Genomic DNA, 19366 nt, shown 5'->3' with positions numbered 1-19366 from the left:
GTCTGGGACGGTATTGGCTACCTCAGCACTAGTCTTTTATTCATGAAAGATGGGCCATCAATGCGCCAAGAGTTTCGGTTCTGTCTGCAGTCTGTCTTCTGAATACACATTCAGGCTCTGTGCCTGCTTGTTACTTTGCATTGTCCATTTTTCTCTGTATGCACTGCGAGTGTCCATTTATATGCTGAAAGTGGCCATCCCAGATGGCTACAACGTGCTGTTATCTACAGAGTTACAGACTAAGAGCTGGATGGTGAAATCAGACAGAATAGTTCTTTCTTAGAACATCAGAACTAGGAGCAGGAGTAGGTAATTTGGTCTTTCGAGGGTGCTCCACCATTCAATAAGACCATGGCTGATGTCATCATGGCCTCAACTCCACCATGCTGCCTGTCATCCATAATCCTGCAACCCGTTATCAATAAAAATCTGCCATCTCCTCCTTAGATTTACTCATTTTCCCAGCATTCACTGCACTCTGGGGTAGCGAATTCCACAGACTCACAACCTTTTTGGAGAAGTAATTTCCCTTCATCTCTCTTTTCAATTTGCTACCTCTTCTCCTGAGACTATGACCTCTTGTTCTAGAATGCTCCACAAGAGGAAGGATTCACTCCATGCCTACCTTATTCATACTCTTTATCATCTTATATACCTCAATTTGATTTCCTCTCATTCTTCTAAACTCCAGACAGTATAGGTCTAAACTGCTCAATCTCTCTTCATACGTCAAACCCCTCATCTCTGGAATCTGGATTTAATTGAGTTTTTTTTAGGGTATTAGGAATTGATCGGGTAGATAGAGATTTATTTCCAATGGTTGGAAGTCTAGGACAAGAGAACAGAACCTTAAAACCAGAGTTTTGCCATTTAGGAGAGAAGTTAAGAAACGCTTATTCATTCAAAATGTGGTAGAAGTGTGGAACTTTCCCCACAAAAAATAATACATGCTAGCTCAATTAATAATTTTAAATCTGAACTCAATTTGTTAATCATGTTATAAAGGGGTATGGAGCCAGGCATATGGATGTAGGTAAGCGCTAAATCAGCCACAGAATCATAGAATACCTACAGTGCAGAAGGATGCCATTTGGCCCATCGAGTCTGCGCTGACCCTCTGAAAGAGCACCCGACCCAGGTCATCTCACCAAACCTATCCCTGTAACCCCACCTAACCTGCACATCTTTGGAAACTGAGGGGCAATTTTTAGCATGGCTAATCCACATAACCCGCACATCTTTGGACTTTGGGAGGAAACCGGAGCACCCGGAGGAAACTATGCAGTCATGGGGAGAAAGCGCAAACTCTACACAGACAGTCATGCAAGGCCAGAATTGAACCGAGGTCCCAGGTTGCATCTCTTGCAATTCTCCTTTGAGTCACATGGCTTTCTGACTTCCACATATTTCACCATCTGTTTAACTCCATTGGGTCAACATCCTGGAATTTCCTACTCAACAGCAAGTTGGGGGCTTTGATTGATTGAATGATTGCTATTTATTGTCACATGTACCGAAGTACAGTGAAAAGTATTTTTCTGCGGCCAACGGAAAGTACACAGTACGTACATAATAGACAAAAGAATAATCAACATCATCACCACTGTGATGATTCAGAGAAGACCCATCACCACCTTTAGAGGGCAACTGGCATTGTCAGAGGTGCGCACATCTCATTTTATTTTTGAACTCTTAGAGCTAGGTCTTCCAGGAGAAAAATTAGGACACACTTTTTCACATGAAAGGTTGTAGGGATGTAGAACTCTCTCTATCTCTCTATATTTCTCTCTCTCTATCTCTCTCTCTCTCTCTCTCTCTCTCTCTCTCTCTCTCTCTCCCCCCCCCCCCCCCCCCCCCCCCCCCCCCACACACACACACACACAATATTGTGGACACTAGGGAGCAATTGGGCTTTCTTCACTGAGATACATCTTGGGCTTTCTTCACTGAGATACATCGATTTTTGTTAGGTAGATAAGGCAATCTAAGATCTGGAGCAAAGTAGGTACATGGAATTGAAATAAATGAGCCATGAAATAATTGAATAGTACAGCAGGCTTGAGAGGTACTACCTCCTCTTCCTATGTTCTACATTAGAATTATCACAACTGGAAAGAATGTCCAAACACTGAAGCAACCAGACGAGTGGTTCTAACCTCAGAATTAAGGCTTCTTACAGCACAGAAATAATGCTTTAACCCTGATAACAATTGCAAGGCAGCACTGATTCCTGGTTGCAGCCAGCCAGATTGAGAGGCCGATTGAGGGACTGGGGGAGCGAGGGAGAAAGGGAAGAACCTTTGCTCCCGCCAGCCATCAAGGAGTGCTGGTAAGTCACGGTGTTGCCCCATTCAAACATTCTCACTTCCCTTCAGTTGCTGGATTTCCAGAAACCTTGGAACCTGGCTAGTAAACCAGCCTAAAATTTTAAATGATGATAAAATGTATCGCTGACTCCATCGAACTGGAACTCATAACAGATGGTATTAGTATTTCATTTCCTTATGTTATTATTAATTCCTATGGGGTTTTTCCTCAATCATTCACCGGATTGAAGGTGATACACTTTTAAGATTTGGATAGATTTGACATCCAGTGTAATCTGTGAATCCTAGTAGAGGTTGAGAGGATCATTTTCACTTGAATTAGATGAGGTCGCCTTTAGAGGCAACTACATTGACCGTACGCCTTAAATACTCTTTCCCAAGGCTCTCTCCAGGGGTATCTGTCCTCAAAGAAAAATTCAGTAAATTTCACTGATGTCAATTGAGGAACATTTAAGTTGGTTCTTTGTCTTTTCACCATTTCTGCTCAAATGACTGGCATTCACTTTAGCTGCACCATGGTATGGTAAGAGTGCTTTTGCTTCAACCTCCCATCAACATAAGCTCAATTTTAAAGATGTATTATGCTTCGCCTCACTATCCCAAGGGAAAGTTTAAATATTTTGTGTTCATAAATTCCCAAAGTGAATAAATAAAAAAGAACTTGAAGTGCTTTCAACATCGTTCGGACACTGCACAGTGCTCCAAATTCAATAAATTGCTTGAATAGCGCGGTCATAGTTTGCACACACAGTTGCTAAGTTACACACAGCAAGATCCCAGAAACAGGAACGAGATATAGCACTGGATAATTTATTTTAGCCACTTTGGTTGAGGGTCAAATCTTGGAAAAGGGCATTTGAAGGACATCTCTGCACATTTTCAAATAGTGCTTTAGGAACTTTACCATTCAACTTAGAGAACAGTTTTGCATCTCATTCAGAAGGCATTACTCAATCAGTGCTGCAATGAAATGTCCACTAAGACTACATACTGAAATGGATGATTGAATCTTGACTTGGGACTTTCTGACTCTTACACAACATCACTACTACTGAGGCAATAATGCCCAAAGCATAAATATAAATGTCAAAATACTATGGATAAATCTCACTTTCTACTGAATTATATTAATAGCAGGGAATATTACTGTTTACATCCTATTGTCTTGACTTAGAATATTCTCCAGTTGATGGAACACATTGGTATTGCTGCTTAAAGATGTTAGTTAATTCAGCAAAAATTATTCAATTTTCATAAAACTAACAGCATGTGTTTGAACGTCAAATTCAATGATTTATTTAGTCTTGCTGGCTTTTCATTCGCTCCTAAATTTCTCATCATAGATTTGTTCTGCAACGTGGAACATTTCTCACTGAGTGGAGTAAGAATTAAATAAATTGTAAATAACCTTTCCATGAAGAAACAAAGGAAAACTGAAGAAAATATTTCGAAAGCTCGAAGTCATTCAATGTGTGCTGATCTTCTTAACTTGAGATGGGCAAGGTTGTTAGAAATCACTGATACTCATTCATTATGAGCACAACGTGATGTAAAACAGATGTTTCTAAATTATATGCACATTTTATTGAGTTTTCCACCTCTGTCACATTGAAGCAACAGCCAGCCTTCTGACTTTTGATAAGCAACTCGTGATAAATTTAAAAATTATTATTCTGAATTCTTGGCATATTTGTAAGTGACCACCACATTGTAAATATGATTGTCTTTACTAATATCTTTTCATTTTAATCTTAAAGGAAACTTGCCACCTCCTTATCAATAATGAACATGTACACAGTTTATTTAGCAAAACATTTTCATCCTTGTGAAGGTATTATTTCAGGACTGGATGTGTTTGTGTATGTCCAATGTCACATTTCAAATTATTTGGGTCAACTGGGAGATCTTATTAATACTTAGACTTTAATTTCAGCTAATTTTAATTGTTAAATAGACACAGTTCTGCATGATCACTACCTCAATTATACTTTACATCTGTCTTTTGTCTTGTATTGAAGTAGAGAAACAGGCACATGAGGGAAAGGGAATGTACAGCTGGGTGAAAATATGCAGATTCATGGAAGAGATTCCTCATGAGCGAAGTTAAGATTGCCATCAATCCAACACCCCACTTTGCAAATACTAATTTAGCTTAATGTCCTTTTGTTGAATCTCCAGGTCCCATGGACCTGACGCTGTGTTCCTCAGTGATGGCCAGTGCAACAGAATGGCAGAGCTGACTCAGTCACAAATGCTACATATTGCCATGCAGATAGCAGCGGGGATGGTGTATCTGGCATCTCAACACTTCGTTCATCGTGACCTGGCTACTCGGAACTGCCTGGTGGGAGAAAACTTGCTGGTGAAGATCGGTGATTTTGGCATGTCCAGAGATGTGTACAGCACAGACTACTATAGGGTAAGTGTAAGTTGACATTTATTTATAATATTACAATTATTATTTAACCTGTAAAACAGAATAACAAACTAATATGTTAGTTATAATAAATGCCCTACTGCTGTAAATCACCATTATAATTCAGTAAAGAAATTCTTACCATAGCAATGGCTATATATGCCACATGCTAAAAATAGCTGTGTGGGAGTCCAGAACAAGAATCTTTCAATTACAGCTAAACCATTATGGAATGATATCAGGAAGCACGGGGACGATTCTCCTATATGGAGCTGAAGTGTTTGCGCCGTCGTGAACGCTGTCGCGTTTCATGATGGCGCGAACCGGGCGCTGGCATAACTGATTCTGGCACCCACAGGGGGCCAGCACAGCACTGGAGCGGTTCATGCTGCTCCAGCCTCCTTTCGCGGCGCCAAATGGGCGCTGCGCCAACCCACACATGCGCAGTTGGGCCGCACCAACCTGCGCATGCGCGGGGGACTTCTTTCGCGCACCAGCCCCGACCAACATGGCGTCGGCGTTCAGGGGTCGGCCGCGCCATTAAGTAGGCCCACCGGTCGGTGGGCCCCGATTGTGGGCCAGACCCCTCCGGAGCCCCCCCCCCCCCCCCCCCGGGTGAATGAGCCCCCCTCCCCTCCCCCACAGGCTGCCCCACCGACCGTTCCCGAAGAGTTCCCGCCGGCAGCGACCAGCGGTGAACTGCGCCGGTGGGACTCTGTCGTATTGGCACGGCCGCTTGGTCCATTTGGGCTAGAGAATCGGTGGCCCCGCCGATTCCAGTGGCCCGTGGCCGGTGCCACGCCAACCGCACCGGTGCAAATGGCGGCGATTCTCCGCACCTCGGAAATCGCACGCCGGTGTTGGGGCATCGTGGCATGATTGCGGCAATTCTCCAGCCCGTGCGGGGCTCAGAGAATCGCCCCCCACTTTCTTATAGATTCCTAGAATAGTTACATCACAGAAGGAGGCTATTCAGCCTGGCATGCCTGTGCTGGCTCTCTGCAAGAGCAATTCAACCAGTCTCACACCACCCCCTTTTCCACTACTCCTGCAATTTTCTTTTATGCAGAGGATGATGGAAATCTGGAACTCTCTCCCCTAAGTTACCATTGAGGCTATATTAATTATGCATTTCAAAACCGAACGAAGGGTAGATGGAGTTAAGATACAGACCAGCTATGACCGAATCGAATGGTGGAACAGGCTTGAGGATCTCAATGTTCACTTTAACTAACAAGATTCTTCTTGTATTCCTAACATGCTCGAGCTTGCTAGATACATCAAAGTCACCCATTGCTGACAGACAAGCTATCCTCTACAGCTTGTGTGACATCATCATAGCCAGCATGGCATGTTACTCATGAATAATTTCCCTTCAGCCCCTGCACTTCAGACATGCTGACTGGCAGAGCTGCATTTGTGGAATCTGATTCTGACTGTTGGTCTGAAAAGTTGAACTTGATTTTTTAGATTGCTGTTCATAGCCCTGCTCCGCCTATTTAAAGAAAGACTATAGCTACACTTAACCAACCAAACATCTATCTGAATCTGAAGAGAACAAAGGAAGGCACATTGAAACATTTGTATGGGATTAAAATAAATTCCACGGGGATGTTTTTCAAATTCAAGTTGATGTTCACTGATTGATGCATGTGATTCCATTTATAAGTTCTTAGGTAGGATTTAGTGGTGGAACCCCCACCCTGAACCAAACCCTGCCCATTACTTCAAAGCTGTCCTGACCTGACTCTGACAGGTTCTGGATTTTGAGTTGTAATCTCCTATACTTTTGTGGCTGTGCAACACCACATTCAGAACAGAGTCAGCATTGTTCATTTTAACTAACAAATGTGATTTGAATAGAACAAAAATTGAACAGAATTAAAATACATTGAAAATACCATACATGCATAATACATGAAAATAACATTTAGGAATTACCCATTTATCATAAGTCTTAAGTGGGGATACTCATTTCTGTATTTAAATAGCAACAACTTATATTTATATCCTGCCTTTAACACAATGAAGCATCTCAAGGTGCTTCACAGTTTCTATATTGAATGACTCTATATTAAACACAAAAAAATCTCACTAATCATTAACCTTCCAGCTGGTGCTTAAGTGTTAAGAGTTTAGCCTTAACGATGCATCGATGTGGTCATCAGGCAATTGGGCAAGGCTGCAAGTTTATGGAGGGCTCATTGGGCTATAAATATACTCACAATCATTAGCTGTTGAAATCCCTGGAAGGTATCCCTTTGGAGCATACGGTATCCCTTTGGAGCATATACGGTAGCATGGTGGTTAGCATAAATGCTTCACAGCTCCAGGGTCCCAGGTTCGATTCCCGGCTGGGTCACTGTCTGTGTGGAGTCTGCATGTCCTCCCCGTGTGTGCGTGGGTTTCCTCCGGGTGCTCCGGTTTCCTCCCACAGTCCAAAGATGTGCGGTTTAGGTGGATTGGCCATGCTAAATTGCCCGTAGTGTCCTAATAGTGAGGTTAAGGGGGGGAGTTGTTGGGTTACGGGTATAGGGTGGATACGTGGGTTTCAGTCCGCCCACCGCAAAATCTCAGTCCGCCCACCGCAAAATCTCAGTCCGCCCACCGCAAAATCTCAGTCCGCCCACCGCAAAATCTCAGTCGGCCCACCGCAAAATCTCAGTCCCTCCACCGCAAAATCTCAGTCCGTCCACCGCGAAATCTCAGTCCGCCCATCGCGAAATCTCAGTCCGCCCACTGCGAAATCTCAGTCGGCCCACCGCAAAATCTCAGTCCGTCCACCGCGAAATCTCAGTCCGCACACCGCAAAATCTCAGTCGGCCCACCGCGAAATCTCAGTCCGACCACCGCAAAATCTCAGTCCGTCCACCGCGAAATCTCAGTCCGTCCACTGCAAAATCTCAGTCCGACCACCGCGAAATCTCAGTTCGCCCACTGCAAAATCTCAGTCCGTCCACCGCAAAATCTCAGTCGGCCCACCCAACATTCATTGCCACTGTGATCCTTGCTCTTCAAGCTCAGGAGTTCCAGAGCATGTGCATTCATAAAGCCTTTTTACTATTAAGAAGTGAAAGTGCTGATGTAACGCTACTTTATTACCGTAATAATGTTACCTGGGGATACTATCATCCATCTGCTTCAGTGTATGAGTAACAGGAACCCTGGAAAGCAACTTAAAATTTATCACCATGATATCTAAAACAAGTGTACTGTTGTAATGAAAGCACCTTAACATTGTTATGTTATTGTTATGACTGGTTCTCAATATGTTCAAAATAGTCACGCTTTCCATTCAAAAATGCTGGAGCTTCGTCAAATGCATTTCTTGTATTTCTCCATGTGGCTGGTGGGCTGGTACATTGTTACACAGCACATAACCGCAGTGCAACAGTGAATGTGGCATCAAAGGATATGTATTTACATAACAAATAGTTCCTAGCTCTTTGCAAATAATGCGACTTAACATTCTTAATTCTTTAAAAGAATATAAAGTGCCTCGATACCAATATGATTTTTTTAATTCTTACATGGGATGTCAGTGTCACTTGGTAGGCCAGCATTTATTGCCCATCCTAATTGCCCTTGAGCAGGTGGTGGTGAGCTGCCTTCTAGAATCACTGCAGTCCATGTGGTGTAGGTATTAACACAGTGTTGTCGGGAAGGGAGTTCCAGAATTTTGACCTGGCAACACTGAAGGGACGGTGATATATTTTCAACTCTGGATGGTGCAAGGCTCAGAGAGGAACATTCAGGCAGTGGTGTTCTGATGAATCTGTTGCCCTTTTTCTTCTAAGTGGCAGAGATCACAGGTTTAGAAGGTGCTGTCGAAGGAAGCTTGATGAATTGATGCAAATTATCTTGTAGATTTGGATCTGGGTTTGTTTTATTGTCACACACTGATTGTACACACTGTTGCCACTGTGCGTCGATGATGGAGGGTGTGAATGTTTAAGGTGTACATCAAAAATGTGCCATTCAAGCTGGCTGCTTTATCCTGGATGGTGTTGAGCTTCTTGAGTGTTATTGGAGCTGCATTCATCCAGACAAGTGGAGAGTATTCCACTACACTCCTGACTTATGCTTTGTAGATGGTGGACAGGCTTTGGGGAGACAGGAGGTGGGAAACTCACCGCAGAAGTCTCAACCTCTGAACAACTCTTATAGCCACAGAAATTATATAGCTGGTCCAGGTCAGTTTCTGGTCAATTTCTGATCAATGGTTACACCAAGATGTTCAGCGATGGTCATGCCATTGATTGCCAAGGGTGCAAGGGTTGGATTCTTTCTTATTCGAGATGGTCATTGCCTGGCACTTGTTTGGTGCAAGTATCACTGGCCATTTATCAGCCTATGCCTGAATATTGTCCAGGTCTTACAGCATATAGGGACACTGGCTGCTTCAGCATCTGAGGAGTTAGGAATAATACTGAACATTGTGCAATTATCAGCAAATTATCCGACCTAATGATAGTCATTGAGGAAGCAGAGGAAGGTGAATGAGCAGAGGACACTACCAGGAAAAGTTGCTGAAGCGAGATCCTGGGACTGTGACCTCCAACAACCACAAATGTATGTTTCTAATCAGTGGAGGGTTTTGGCCCTGATTTCCCATTGACGTCAGTTTTGCTGGAGATCTTTGATGTCACATTCAGTCAAATGTTGCCTTGATGTTAAGGCCAGTCACTCTTACCTCAACTATTTTTCAACTCTTTTATCCATGTTTGGAACAAGGTTGTAATGAGTTCAGAAGCTAAGTGTCTCATGGAACCCAAACTGATATTAATAAGTAGGTTCATGCTATGTAAGTGCCTTTTGGTAGCAACGTCGACAACATTTTCCATCTGATTACTGATAATCACGAGTAGACTGATGGACCTGTATTTGGACAGGTTGCATTTGTCCTGCTATTTTGGACAGGTCATTTCTGGGCAATTTTCCACATTGTCGGATAAATGCCAGTATTGCAGCTTGACTGGAACAGCTTGGCTAGGGGTCTGGCAAGTTCTGGAGCACAAGTCTTCAGCGCAACTGCCAGAATGTTGTCAGGGCCAATCGTCTTGGCAGTGCCCACTGCCTTCAGCCATTTCTTCATATCACGTGGGCGAATTGAATTCGCTGATGAGTGGTATCCGTGATGCTGAGGACCTCAGGAACGGGGCAAGATGGATCATCTACTTGACAATTCTGGCTGAAGTTGGTTGTCAATACTTCAGCCTTGTCTTTTGCAGTGATATGCTGGGCTCCCTCAAAATTGAGAATGGGGATATTTGTGGAGTCATTTCCTCCTGTTAGTTGCATAATTGTCCACCACCATTCATGACAGTACGGCCAGCACGGTAGCACAATGGTTAGCACAGTTGTTTCACAACTCCAGGATCTCAGGTTCGATTCCCGGCTTGGGTCAGTGTCTGTATGGAGTCTGTGCATTCTTGCCATGTATGTGTGGGTTTCCTCCGGGTGCTCTAGTTTCCTCTCACAGTCCAAAGATGTGCAGTTTAGGTGGATTGGCCATGATAAATTGCGTTTAGTGTCCAAAAATAAGGTTATGTGCGGTTACTGGATTACGGGGATAGGGTGGAGGGTGGACTTAAGTGGGGTGCTCTTTCCAAGGGCCGGTGCAGACTCGATAGGCCGAATATCCTCCTTCTGCACTGTAAATTCTATGATTCTATGACTAGATTTGGCAGGATTGTCGAGCTTTCATCTGATCTGTTGGTTGTAGAATCACTCAGCTCTGTCTATTGCATACTATTTCTACTGGTTGAAGTGTCATAGACCCATATTTAGGGGGGAACGGTTAGCTCAGGTGGCTGGTTCATTATACAGAGCGGCGGCAACAGCTCAGGTTCAATTCCTGTACTGGCTGAGGTTTTTCATGAAGGCCCCGCCTTCACAACCTTTCCCCTTGCATGTGGTTGGATGACCCTCAGGTGACCCACCAGTCAGCTCTCAAAGGGGAAAGCAGCCTCTGGTCCTTAGGGACTGTGGCAACATTTACATTTAGTCCTATGTTGTAGCTTCTCAGGGGTGACACCTCTTTACGTATGTCTGGTGCTGCTCCTGGGATGCCCTCCTACACTCTTCATTGAACCAGGGTTGATTACTCAGCTGGTTGCTAACAGTAAATTGAAAAAAAACATTTCATGGGATGTGGGCATTGCTGGAAATGTCAGCATTTTTTGTCTATCATGAATTGCCCTTGAACCAAGTGCCTTGTTAGGCCATTTCAAAAGGGCATTTGTGTGTCAACCACATGTATATTTCTCTCCCTTCAAGATATTAGCGAGTCAGATGGGTTTTTCACTCGACAATGGTTTAATCGGTATCATTTGACTTTTTCAAATTCTACCATCTGCTGTGGTGGGATTCAAACTAAGGTCACCAGAGCATTTTCTTGGGTCTCAAGATTGTTAGTCCAGTGACAATACCACTACACCTTAAGTGAAGGATACGCTGGCCATGAGGTTACAGATTGTGGTTGAGAACAATTCTGCTGTTGCTGATGGATCACAGTGCCTCATGGATACCATGGCCGGGATTCTCTGGTAGACTTACCGGCGCCAAGGAGTGGCGTGAACCACTCCACTGTCGGGCCACCCGGAAGGTGCAGAATCCTCCGCACCTTCGGGGACTAGGCCAGCGGCGGGATTGGCGCAGCGCCAACCGGCTCCGAAGGGCCTTCACCGGCTGACGCGAGTTGGCACATGTGCGGGAGCGTCAGGAGGATCCAGCGTGAGCCCAGCGCATGCGCAGGAGGTTTCTTCACCGCGCCGGCCATGGCGGAGCTTTACAGCGGCCGGCGCGGAGGGAAAGAGTGCCCCCACGGCACAGGCCCGCTCGCAGACCAGTGGGCCCCGATCGCGGGCCAAGCCACTGTGGGGGCCCCTCCCGGGGCCAGAACCCCCCCCATGCCCCCACCCCTCCCGCCCCCCCCCCCCCCCCGAGGACTCTGCAGGCCGCCCGCAGAGCCAGGCCCCGCCAGTAAGAACCTTGTGCAATTTACGCCGGTGGGACAAGCCGAAAACGGGCGGCCGCTCAGCCCATCGCAGAGCGGAGAATCACTGGGGGGGGGGGGGGGGGAGGGGCGCTGCCAACGGCCCCCGACTGGCTCAATGCGATTCCCGCCCCCACCAAAACACTGGCGCGGGGAATTTGGCAGCTGGCGTCGGGGCAGCGGGTTGGGATTCAAGCCCCCCCCCTCCTCCCCAGCGATTCTCCGGCCCGGCGTAGGGTCGGAGAATCCCACCCCATGTTTTTGAGTTACTAGACGAGGGGCGTGATTTTGTGGCTACGCTGTGCCATTTGCGATGTGACACTTTTTAGTAAATCTGCATATTAAATCTAGTCTCACTTTAATGTAGATTCCTGAGGTACCCGAGGTGTGGAATCGATCTCCTTTGCCTTGGAGATCTTGGGCGAGTGTTGTTCAGTACTCTTCTCCACAAACGGAATCAGACGGAATGGCACTTGTGGGGGTCTCCCAGGGGATTGGAGGTCCCTAAGTGCATGCTCTTTGGGCAAGGTGGAACCATGGCACTGTTGGTGCCATCTGGGCACCCTGGCAATGCCAGCCTGGAACCCTGGCAGTGCACGAAACACGGCTATGTGTGGCCTCAGCCTCACTTCCCCACTGAGGCCGCCTATCTAATGCAAATGCCGTTTATAGCGTTATGTTTCTCGGCACTGCGAGTTCACTATGGGACTTTTTTCCCATTTAGTTAAATCCCGTCCTAGTTCTAAATAATCTATCTAACTCTTCCAATCATTAATTTTTTTTTCTAAAGAAGAGTAACAAACAAGTTTTATAAATAAACTGAACACCTTAACAGTCTTTTATAGCTTGCTTTCTTTTCCTAAAATATTATTCACGGTATCACTTAGGTGGTAGAATGTTGTGGCTCTACCTTATAGATTTGGTATTCATCGCTCTCACTGGTGCACTGACACGCTGCACAGGTGATGTTGTGTGTGTTGCTCCTTGTGTAGAAGATGTGCTTGATGTTGCTAATGTTGTGGCACTTGTTGGTGACGTTGATGTTGCACCATTTGTTATTGATACTTTTCATGCGATCTCACTGATTAGTGATGTTGCTGATGTTTTTTTTTTACTTTTCCAGCTCAGATGTAGGTTGAATATGAATTCTGCTCCTTCTCATTTGCTCAGCGGCTTCAGTCTCAGTGATGTATCACCTTAGGAGTCTCAGCTTCGCCCACAACCTTTCCCGGGTTTTGGGCTTTCATGATTGGATCCTGTACGTGTACAGATTTTCCTTTTAACAATGCAGACAGAAATCTGATAAACTTGTTGAAGTAGTAACGTTCATCTAGCTGAACATCAATGAGCTGTTGTCTTACTTCCTCCTGATCAGTTAGAGGGAACATCTTGCTTGACAGAGGTGGTTTAGATATTCTTCCATTCAATAGCTCTTCAGTAGATTTCATGGCAGCCTTAAGAAGTTCAGATCAGAGTAACAAAAAGGCAAGGTCTGGGTCTTCCTTTGTTCTCGGCATTTTGTGAGGGCTCTCTTGACTCTGAATGTTTTTGCCTATTAACCCTTGACTCTTTAAGTAATATGATGAAGAGGTAATGATATTGAATCCGTAGTCCTCAGTGAATTTCCTAATTCCCTGGAGATGAATTGGGTTTCATTGTCACATATTATGCTTTCAGGAATACCTTGCTCAGTGAGAACTTGTACTGTTGAGATGATTGTTGTAGCTTTCAAATCTTTCACCTTTTTGACAAAAAAGAACTTTGAGCCATGGTCTGTACCTATGAGATGCCATCCTTGATTGTGCATGAATAAATCGACTTCCAAAGTATGCCATGTTCTGGGTGGTTCTCCACTTCTTTGTACAGTGTATTTCTGTACTTCTGGCATACATCGCATGTAGACACCATACTTTCAATGTCTTTGTAGGTACCTATCCAGTACACAGCTGATCTGGTCCTGAGCTTATGCTTCGCCTCTCCCATGTGGTCTTCAAGCATCTCCCGGAGAAATTCTTCCTGCATCATTTTGGGTATGATTATTCTGGAATTGGCTCGCACAACATCTTTTAGTGAGATACAGTCTCTGATGGATCAAGTGCTGCATTGCTGGCTGTGTTCACTGTACCTTATCAAGTCAGCCCTGGACTACTTGCTGAAAGAGTATCTGTAACTCTTGTTTTTGCTGGTCTCAACTTTAATCTGATTCAGTTTTGATGGTGCTAAATTCAATAGGATCTTTATACCTGGATATTTTATTTCATGGTTTATTGAGATGAGCTGCAGCTCTTTGCAACGTCTCAGCCCTAGGATAGCAGGACCTTCTGTTTCAGTGATGTAGAACATACAGGTAACACCTTCCCTTTGTGTGTTTCTCTGATTTGGGTTGTTCCTAGGTTTTGAATCTCAGTGCCCTCATTTGCTGTTCGCATAATGTTGCTCAGTTGCAGAGCACTGTTCCTTGGATATCCATTTACTTTTGGATTTTCAGGAAATGTCTTCTGGTATAGTCCGAGTGGGATAGTGGCACTCTATGCTCCAATATCACACTTCAACTTCACATTGTGGCCTGATTTTTCACCCTCCTTAATCTGAATGATTGTGTGAATTTCTTTTCTCTGGCAACTGTTGCATCCAACCATTTCATGCGGCTGTTTCCTATGCCCATTGTGCCCTCAAACTTATCATCATTGCCTAGGGTATGGATGTTTTGGTTCTTTCTGCTTATCATTTGCCCTGTTGCTCTGTCTCTGACCACTCATTTACCATCTTCTTAGTTCTTGAGTTGGCCTTTCTCAAGCTCTGCAGTTTGACCTATGTGTGCGATATTTCCTTCTCGCTGCTGTGAACTCATGTGGGCATGCACAGCTCTTACATATTTACTCTGCCTGGACTGCATTTGTGTATTGATGTTTTACTGCATCAATTCTTTCTCTTTGAAAGCAAGCTATTTGGGTAGTCAGCATCCTCATCTGTCTACTCATGGCTTTGTGTGCCCTGGCAGTGATAACAACCTGCAATATTGTGAACTTGTCCTTTCCAATTAAATCCTTCTGTACTTCAGGGTGTGTAGAGCCTTATATAGCAGCTGTTATGATCCTTGTAGAGGTTAATTATGTTCAAAAAGAAATTCGAACTTCTAGTAATAGCTGAAACAGATGGCATCAAGATTTCATGTTTTAAGATTTTTACTGTAACAAACAATTAAAAACACCGTGAACTAACACTTACTTTTGTAGGAAATTTATACTTTGAACAACAGGAGGACTGTTTCTCTTTTATGCTTATCACACAGTCAACTCTCGGCAGAAATTTCAATCCTTATATCAACAAAAAGTTCACGGTTGACCCTAGCTTCCAATGGATTCTCACTTTCGATTTCATTGAATATTTACTCTGAGTGACTGCATCCAGATGTTTGCCCTAGTTTACAGAGAGTTTTCTAAATCTACTACCAACAATTAAGCCTGTCCCAATGATCCTTCCCCTCTGGCCACAGTTGGATGAATTTCCTGGATTCCTAAGACAAGTACAGGGTGCAGCTCTTGAAAGATCATCTCCCTCCTGCATTCAGCTATATTGGTCCACAAAGCCAAGCAGCCTCTTCTCTCTGCCGATAGCACAAAGCTGCCAGCTGCCTGTGATATTCATTGATTTGTAGGGAAGCCTGTAACCTGGTTTTTCAATGACCTCTTCTACACCCTTCTCCATGGCAACGTGAATCATGGTTCTTGAGTGTAAGTAGAAATATTAATTAGCTATTCTTCGGAGCCCATCTTGGAACTACCTGGGCAGTTCAAAGCACAACTATTTACAACCAACATTCTCAATGCTTTTCTGGAACTTTGGAGACTCACCGTCTCCACTGTTAACACACAAGTTGCTGCTATTGTTTCCAAGTGTAAATACTGTGCACCTCCTTCCAAGTAAAACAATCTGAGACTTCCTTTAATATAAAGCAACCAAATCACTAATTCTTACTGTCAGGCACACTTCAGAACAGGTATCATGATCCCCTTCATTTTACATTAAATTTAAAGATACAGTCGCAAAACAAAACTATCTTATAAAGTCAAAAATATAGCAAAGCCTTCCATTTGGTTCCTTAAATTTACATTTTCTGGCTACATTCTTCAATCTTATTGTAAAATTAACAAAGGACTCATGTGACTCCTGCCTCAGGACTTGAAAATCTTATATCAACAAAAAGTTCACGGTTGACCCTAGCTTCCAATGGATTCTCACTTTCGATTTCATTGAATATTTACTCTGAGTGACTGCATCCAGATCATTTTGGTAGATCTGATGATGTGGCTGGAGATATGAGCTTAATTTTACAAACTTTAGTCTGGGGTTCTGCTGTCATCTTCACTCAGTTCTCATCCATTAACCAAATTTAACCCTTTCTCTCCTGCCCATAAAATGACACAACTGATCTTTTCCTCTTTGCTAGTGCCTTTTGGAAAGATACTGAAAGTCAGTCTGCACTTCTGTTTAAACTCTTCAAATGACATCCTCAGCCTTCCAATTCATCCTCAGCAGGAACTGTGCTTTCATTGTCGCTATGGTGGCCATTTTGTTTTTCATTATTCACTCTATTTTTGTCTTTATTTTTGCAACCAATTCAGGTTATTTTTCAATCCAATTCAGCATTAAATTTGTTTAAAATATTTGGGTTTAGTCACAGAAAACTGCTGCCACCATATTTCTTGCATCTCTCCATGAGACTGGTGAACTGATACATTGTTACTCGGCACCTGACTATAGTGCAACAGCGAATGTAGCACCTTGGCATATATATTCACATAACAATTAATTCGTTGTGCTTTATGAATAATATAACAGTATATCATTGCCTTAATTTAGTGACAGGCATGCAACCATAATATTGTGTCATATATCAGTAGTGTTTAAGGCTGTGTATTCAACTTGGCCTTCAGTGACAGAATGGCTACAAATCTCTTAACATCTGCAGGGTGCTATATAATACATGAACTGAAAGTAGGAGGATTGAAGAGGTCCTAGAAACGGATGTTAAAAATGAAATTACACCAGTCATATCAGAGTAAAAATCCATCTGTCTACTACTTTAGCATATTACTTTGTTCAGATTGAAATCCTTTTTGATTTAACAATATCATTTACATTACTTAATTTAACAGCAAACAAGAAATCCATCCAAACATGTCACCAATCTGACAAATGTTCACTGAGGAATTTCAATCTAGATAAATTTATCCATTCATAATGTCATAGAATAAGTATATGAATCATTTTCTGATCTGGTTATTGTAGACAATGTATCTTATCAGTGTGGATGTATGTGTGGAATGAGATAAGAGAAACAACATTGGCATTATTCTGCCAGAGGGAGGGAGTGCAGTGAAGTGGATGCGGTTGACATCTGCTTTTGACCCCATCTGGGACTGAAGGATTTTACCATATTTATCTACTAGTTGCCTGCACTACTTTGGGTGTATTACAGATATTTTAGAAAGTAAGGGAGATGTAAAAGCTTGTCCTGATGTTGTGGGTGTTGCATGGGGAACTGCTGGTAAGAACACTAGTAATGATGTAATGCAGAGGGAGAAAGGAGAAAATGATTCGTCAAGTACATGATTAAGATCCAGTGTTTAAATTAATAGCAAATTTTATCAATGCACAATAGCTTTCACCATGTGTTTATGAAACAATGTGCTGTTCTATTTTCCATTAAACACATCCCCTTCATCCATACCTTCTGAAATCAACTGTGAGCCTCTAATTAAATGTCTGAAACATATCTGTAATTTATTTGTTCAGACAGCAGTTTCATTCCAAGACAATTACAGAATTACAGATGTTTTTAATATTACATTTGATTTTTTTTATCTAATGTAAGCTCATTGTTTTGATTTCCACATCAATTTTGTAAGATCTTAATCAAAAAAGCAATGTGTTTTGCAGTTGTCATATTCCCTGGGCTCAGTTTATTCATCAAAATTACTGGTTCTTCTGGGGATGGAGTTTGACAGAGGTTTCTACAGCAAAACCGCTTGCAACGGGTGATTGTGAATGGAGATTTGTTTTTATTTCTTCTCTCATGGGTTGTTAGTATTGCTGGCAAGGTTGGCATTTATTTCCCATTCCTTATTGTCCTTTGGAAAGTGGTAATGGAGGTGGCATGGTGGCACAGTGGTTAGCACTGCTGCCTCACGTAGCCCAGGACCCTGGTTCGATCCCTACCCTGGGTCACTGTCCATGTGGAACTTGTGTCTGCGTGGGTCTCACGCCCACAACGCAAAGATGTGCAGGGTAGGTGGGTTGGCCATGCTAAATTGCCCTTAATTGGAAAAACATAAATGGGTGCTCTAAATTTATTTTTAAAAAGTGGAAATGAAAATGGCTTATTGTCACGAGTAGGCTTCAATGAAGTTACTGTGAAAAGCCCCTAGTCGCCACATTCCGGCGCCTGTTCGGGGGGGCTGGTACGGGAATTGTACCGTACCGTGCTGCTGGCCAGCCTTGGTCTGCTTTAGAAGCCAGCGATTTAGCCCAGTGTGCTAAACCAGCCTCTGGAATGAGCTGATTCTGTGATTCAAAATGAGCTGCCTTCTTGTTCAGGCGGGTGTTCCAGGAATTTGGTCCAGCAGCTATGAAGCAACAGAGACATAACTCAGGATCGTGGGTGACTTGGAGGGGAACTGGCAGTGGTGCATTTCTAGGCAACTGCTGCCTAGAAATTTTGGGCAAAAGGTTGCAAATTTGAAAAGTGCTTTCAGAGAAGCCTTAAACGAGTTTTGGCAGTGCGTCTTGTAGGTGGTTTACTCTGCTGCCACTGTGCATCAGTGAGGGAGAGAGTGAATGGTTGTGGATGGGGTGCTACTCAAGTGAGCTGCTTTGCCTTGAATAATGTTGAACTTCTTAAGTGTTGTGGGAGCAGCAATCTTGTCGGCAAGTGAGTTGTGCCTTATAGATGGTGAAAATACGTCATGGAGTCACGAGGTGTGTTCAGAATCTCTTGTTGGAGATGGTGATTTCCTGACCCTTAAAAAGGGAACTGAACACTTTGTAATCATTAATGAACATGCCAATTTCTCACTTTATAATTGAGGGAAAGTCATTCATGAAGTAGCTGAAGATGGTTAGGCCTGAGCAACTTTTGCAGCAATGTCAATGGCCTGAGATGATTGACCTCCAACAATCATAACCATCTTCCTTTGTGCTAGTTATGATTAAAGCCATTAGGGACTTTTCCCTTTGTTTCCCATTGACTTCAATTTTGCTCGGGCTGCTTGATGTTACACTTGGTCAAATGCTGCCTTGATGGCAAAAACAGTCACTCTCACCTCACCTCTGGAATTTGGATGCGGAATGTGAGAGGTTTTGGACAACAACTGGTCTTCGCCAAACACCTCTGCAGAAAGTGTAAGCGGCTAGAGGATTTCTGAATCAGGATTATTGATCTAGAAATTGAACTGCAGACACTACACAACAAAAGGGAGGGAGAGAAATATCTGGACAATTTGTTCCAAAAGGTGGACACACTACATAGAATAGGGTCGTCTGATTTTGTCAACAGTGAGAGACAGGAGGATGTGACCATGAGTGAGACACGTAAAGGGACTGAATAGACAGTTGTGGAGGAGT

At 43.5% G+C, this 19366-nt stretch overlaps 1 protein-coding gene across 3 annotated transcripts in view; it reads left to right on the top strand.

Annotated features, from left to right (window-relative positions):
* The window catches only part of ntrk2a (neurotrophic tyrosine kinase, receptor, type 2a), a 309915-nt gene that overhangs the window by 232054 nt on the left and 58495 nt on the right, over positions 1-19366 (top strand). For 2 of the 3 annotated variants that reach the window (XM_038804846.1, XM_038804848.1), the window contains one exon: positions 4506-4752. In XM_038804846.1, the coding sequence (XP_038660774.1) occupies positions 4506-4752 (247 nt within the window). The remainder of the gene's footprint in view (positions 1-4505; positions 4753-19366) is intronic. The other variant, XM_038804847.1, reaches the window with a different exon arrangement.

The sequence above is a fragment of the Scyliorhinus canicula genome, chromosome 8, assembly GCF_902713615.1.
Source record: "Scyliorhinus canicula chromosome 8, sScyCan1.1, whole genome shotgun sequence".
Taxonomy (NCBI): Eukaryota; Metazoa; Chordata; class Chondrichthyes; order Carcharhiniformes; family Scyliorhinidae; genus Scyliorhinus; species Scyliorhinus canicula.
This window is presented reverse-complemented; position numbering and strand designations above follow the sequence as displayed.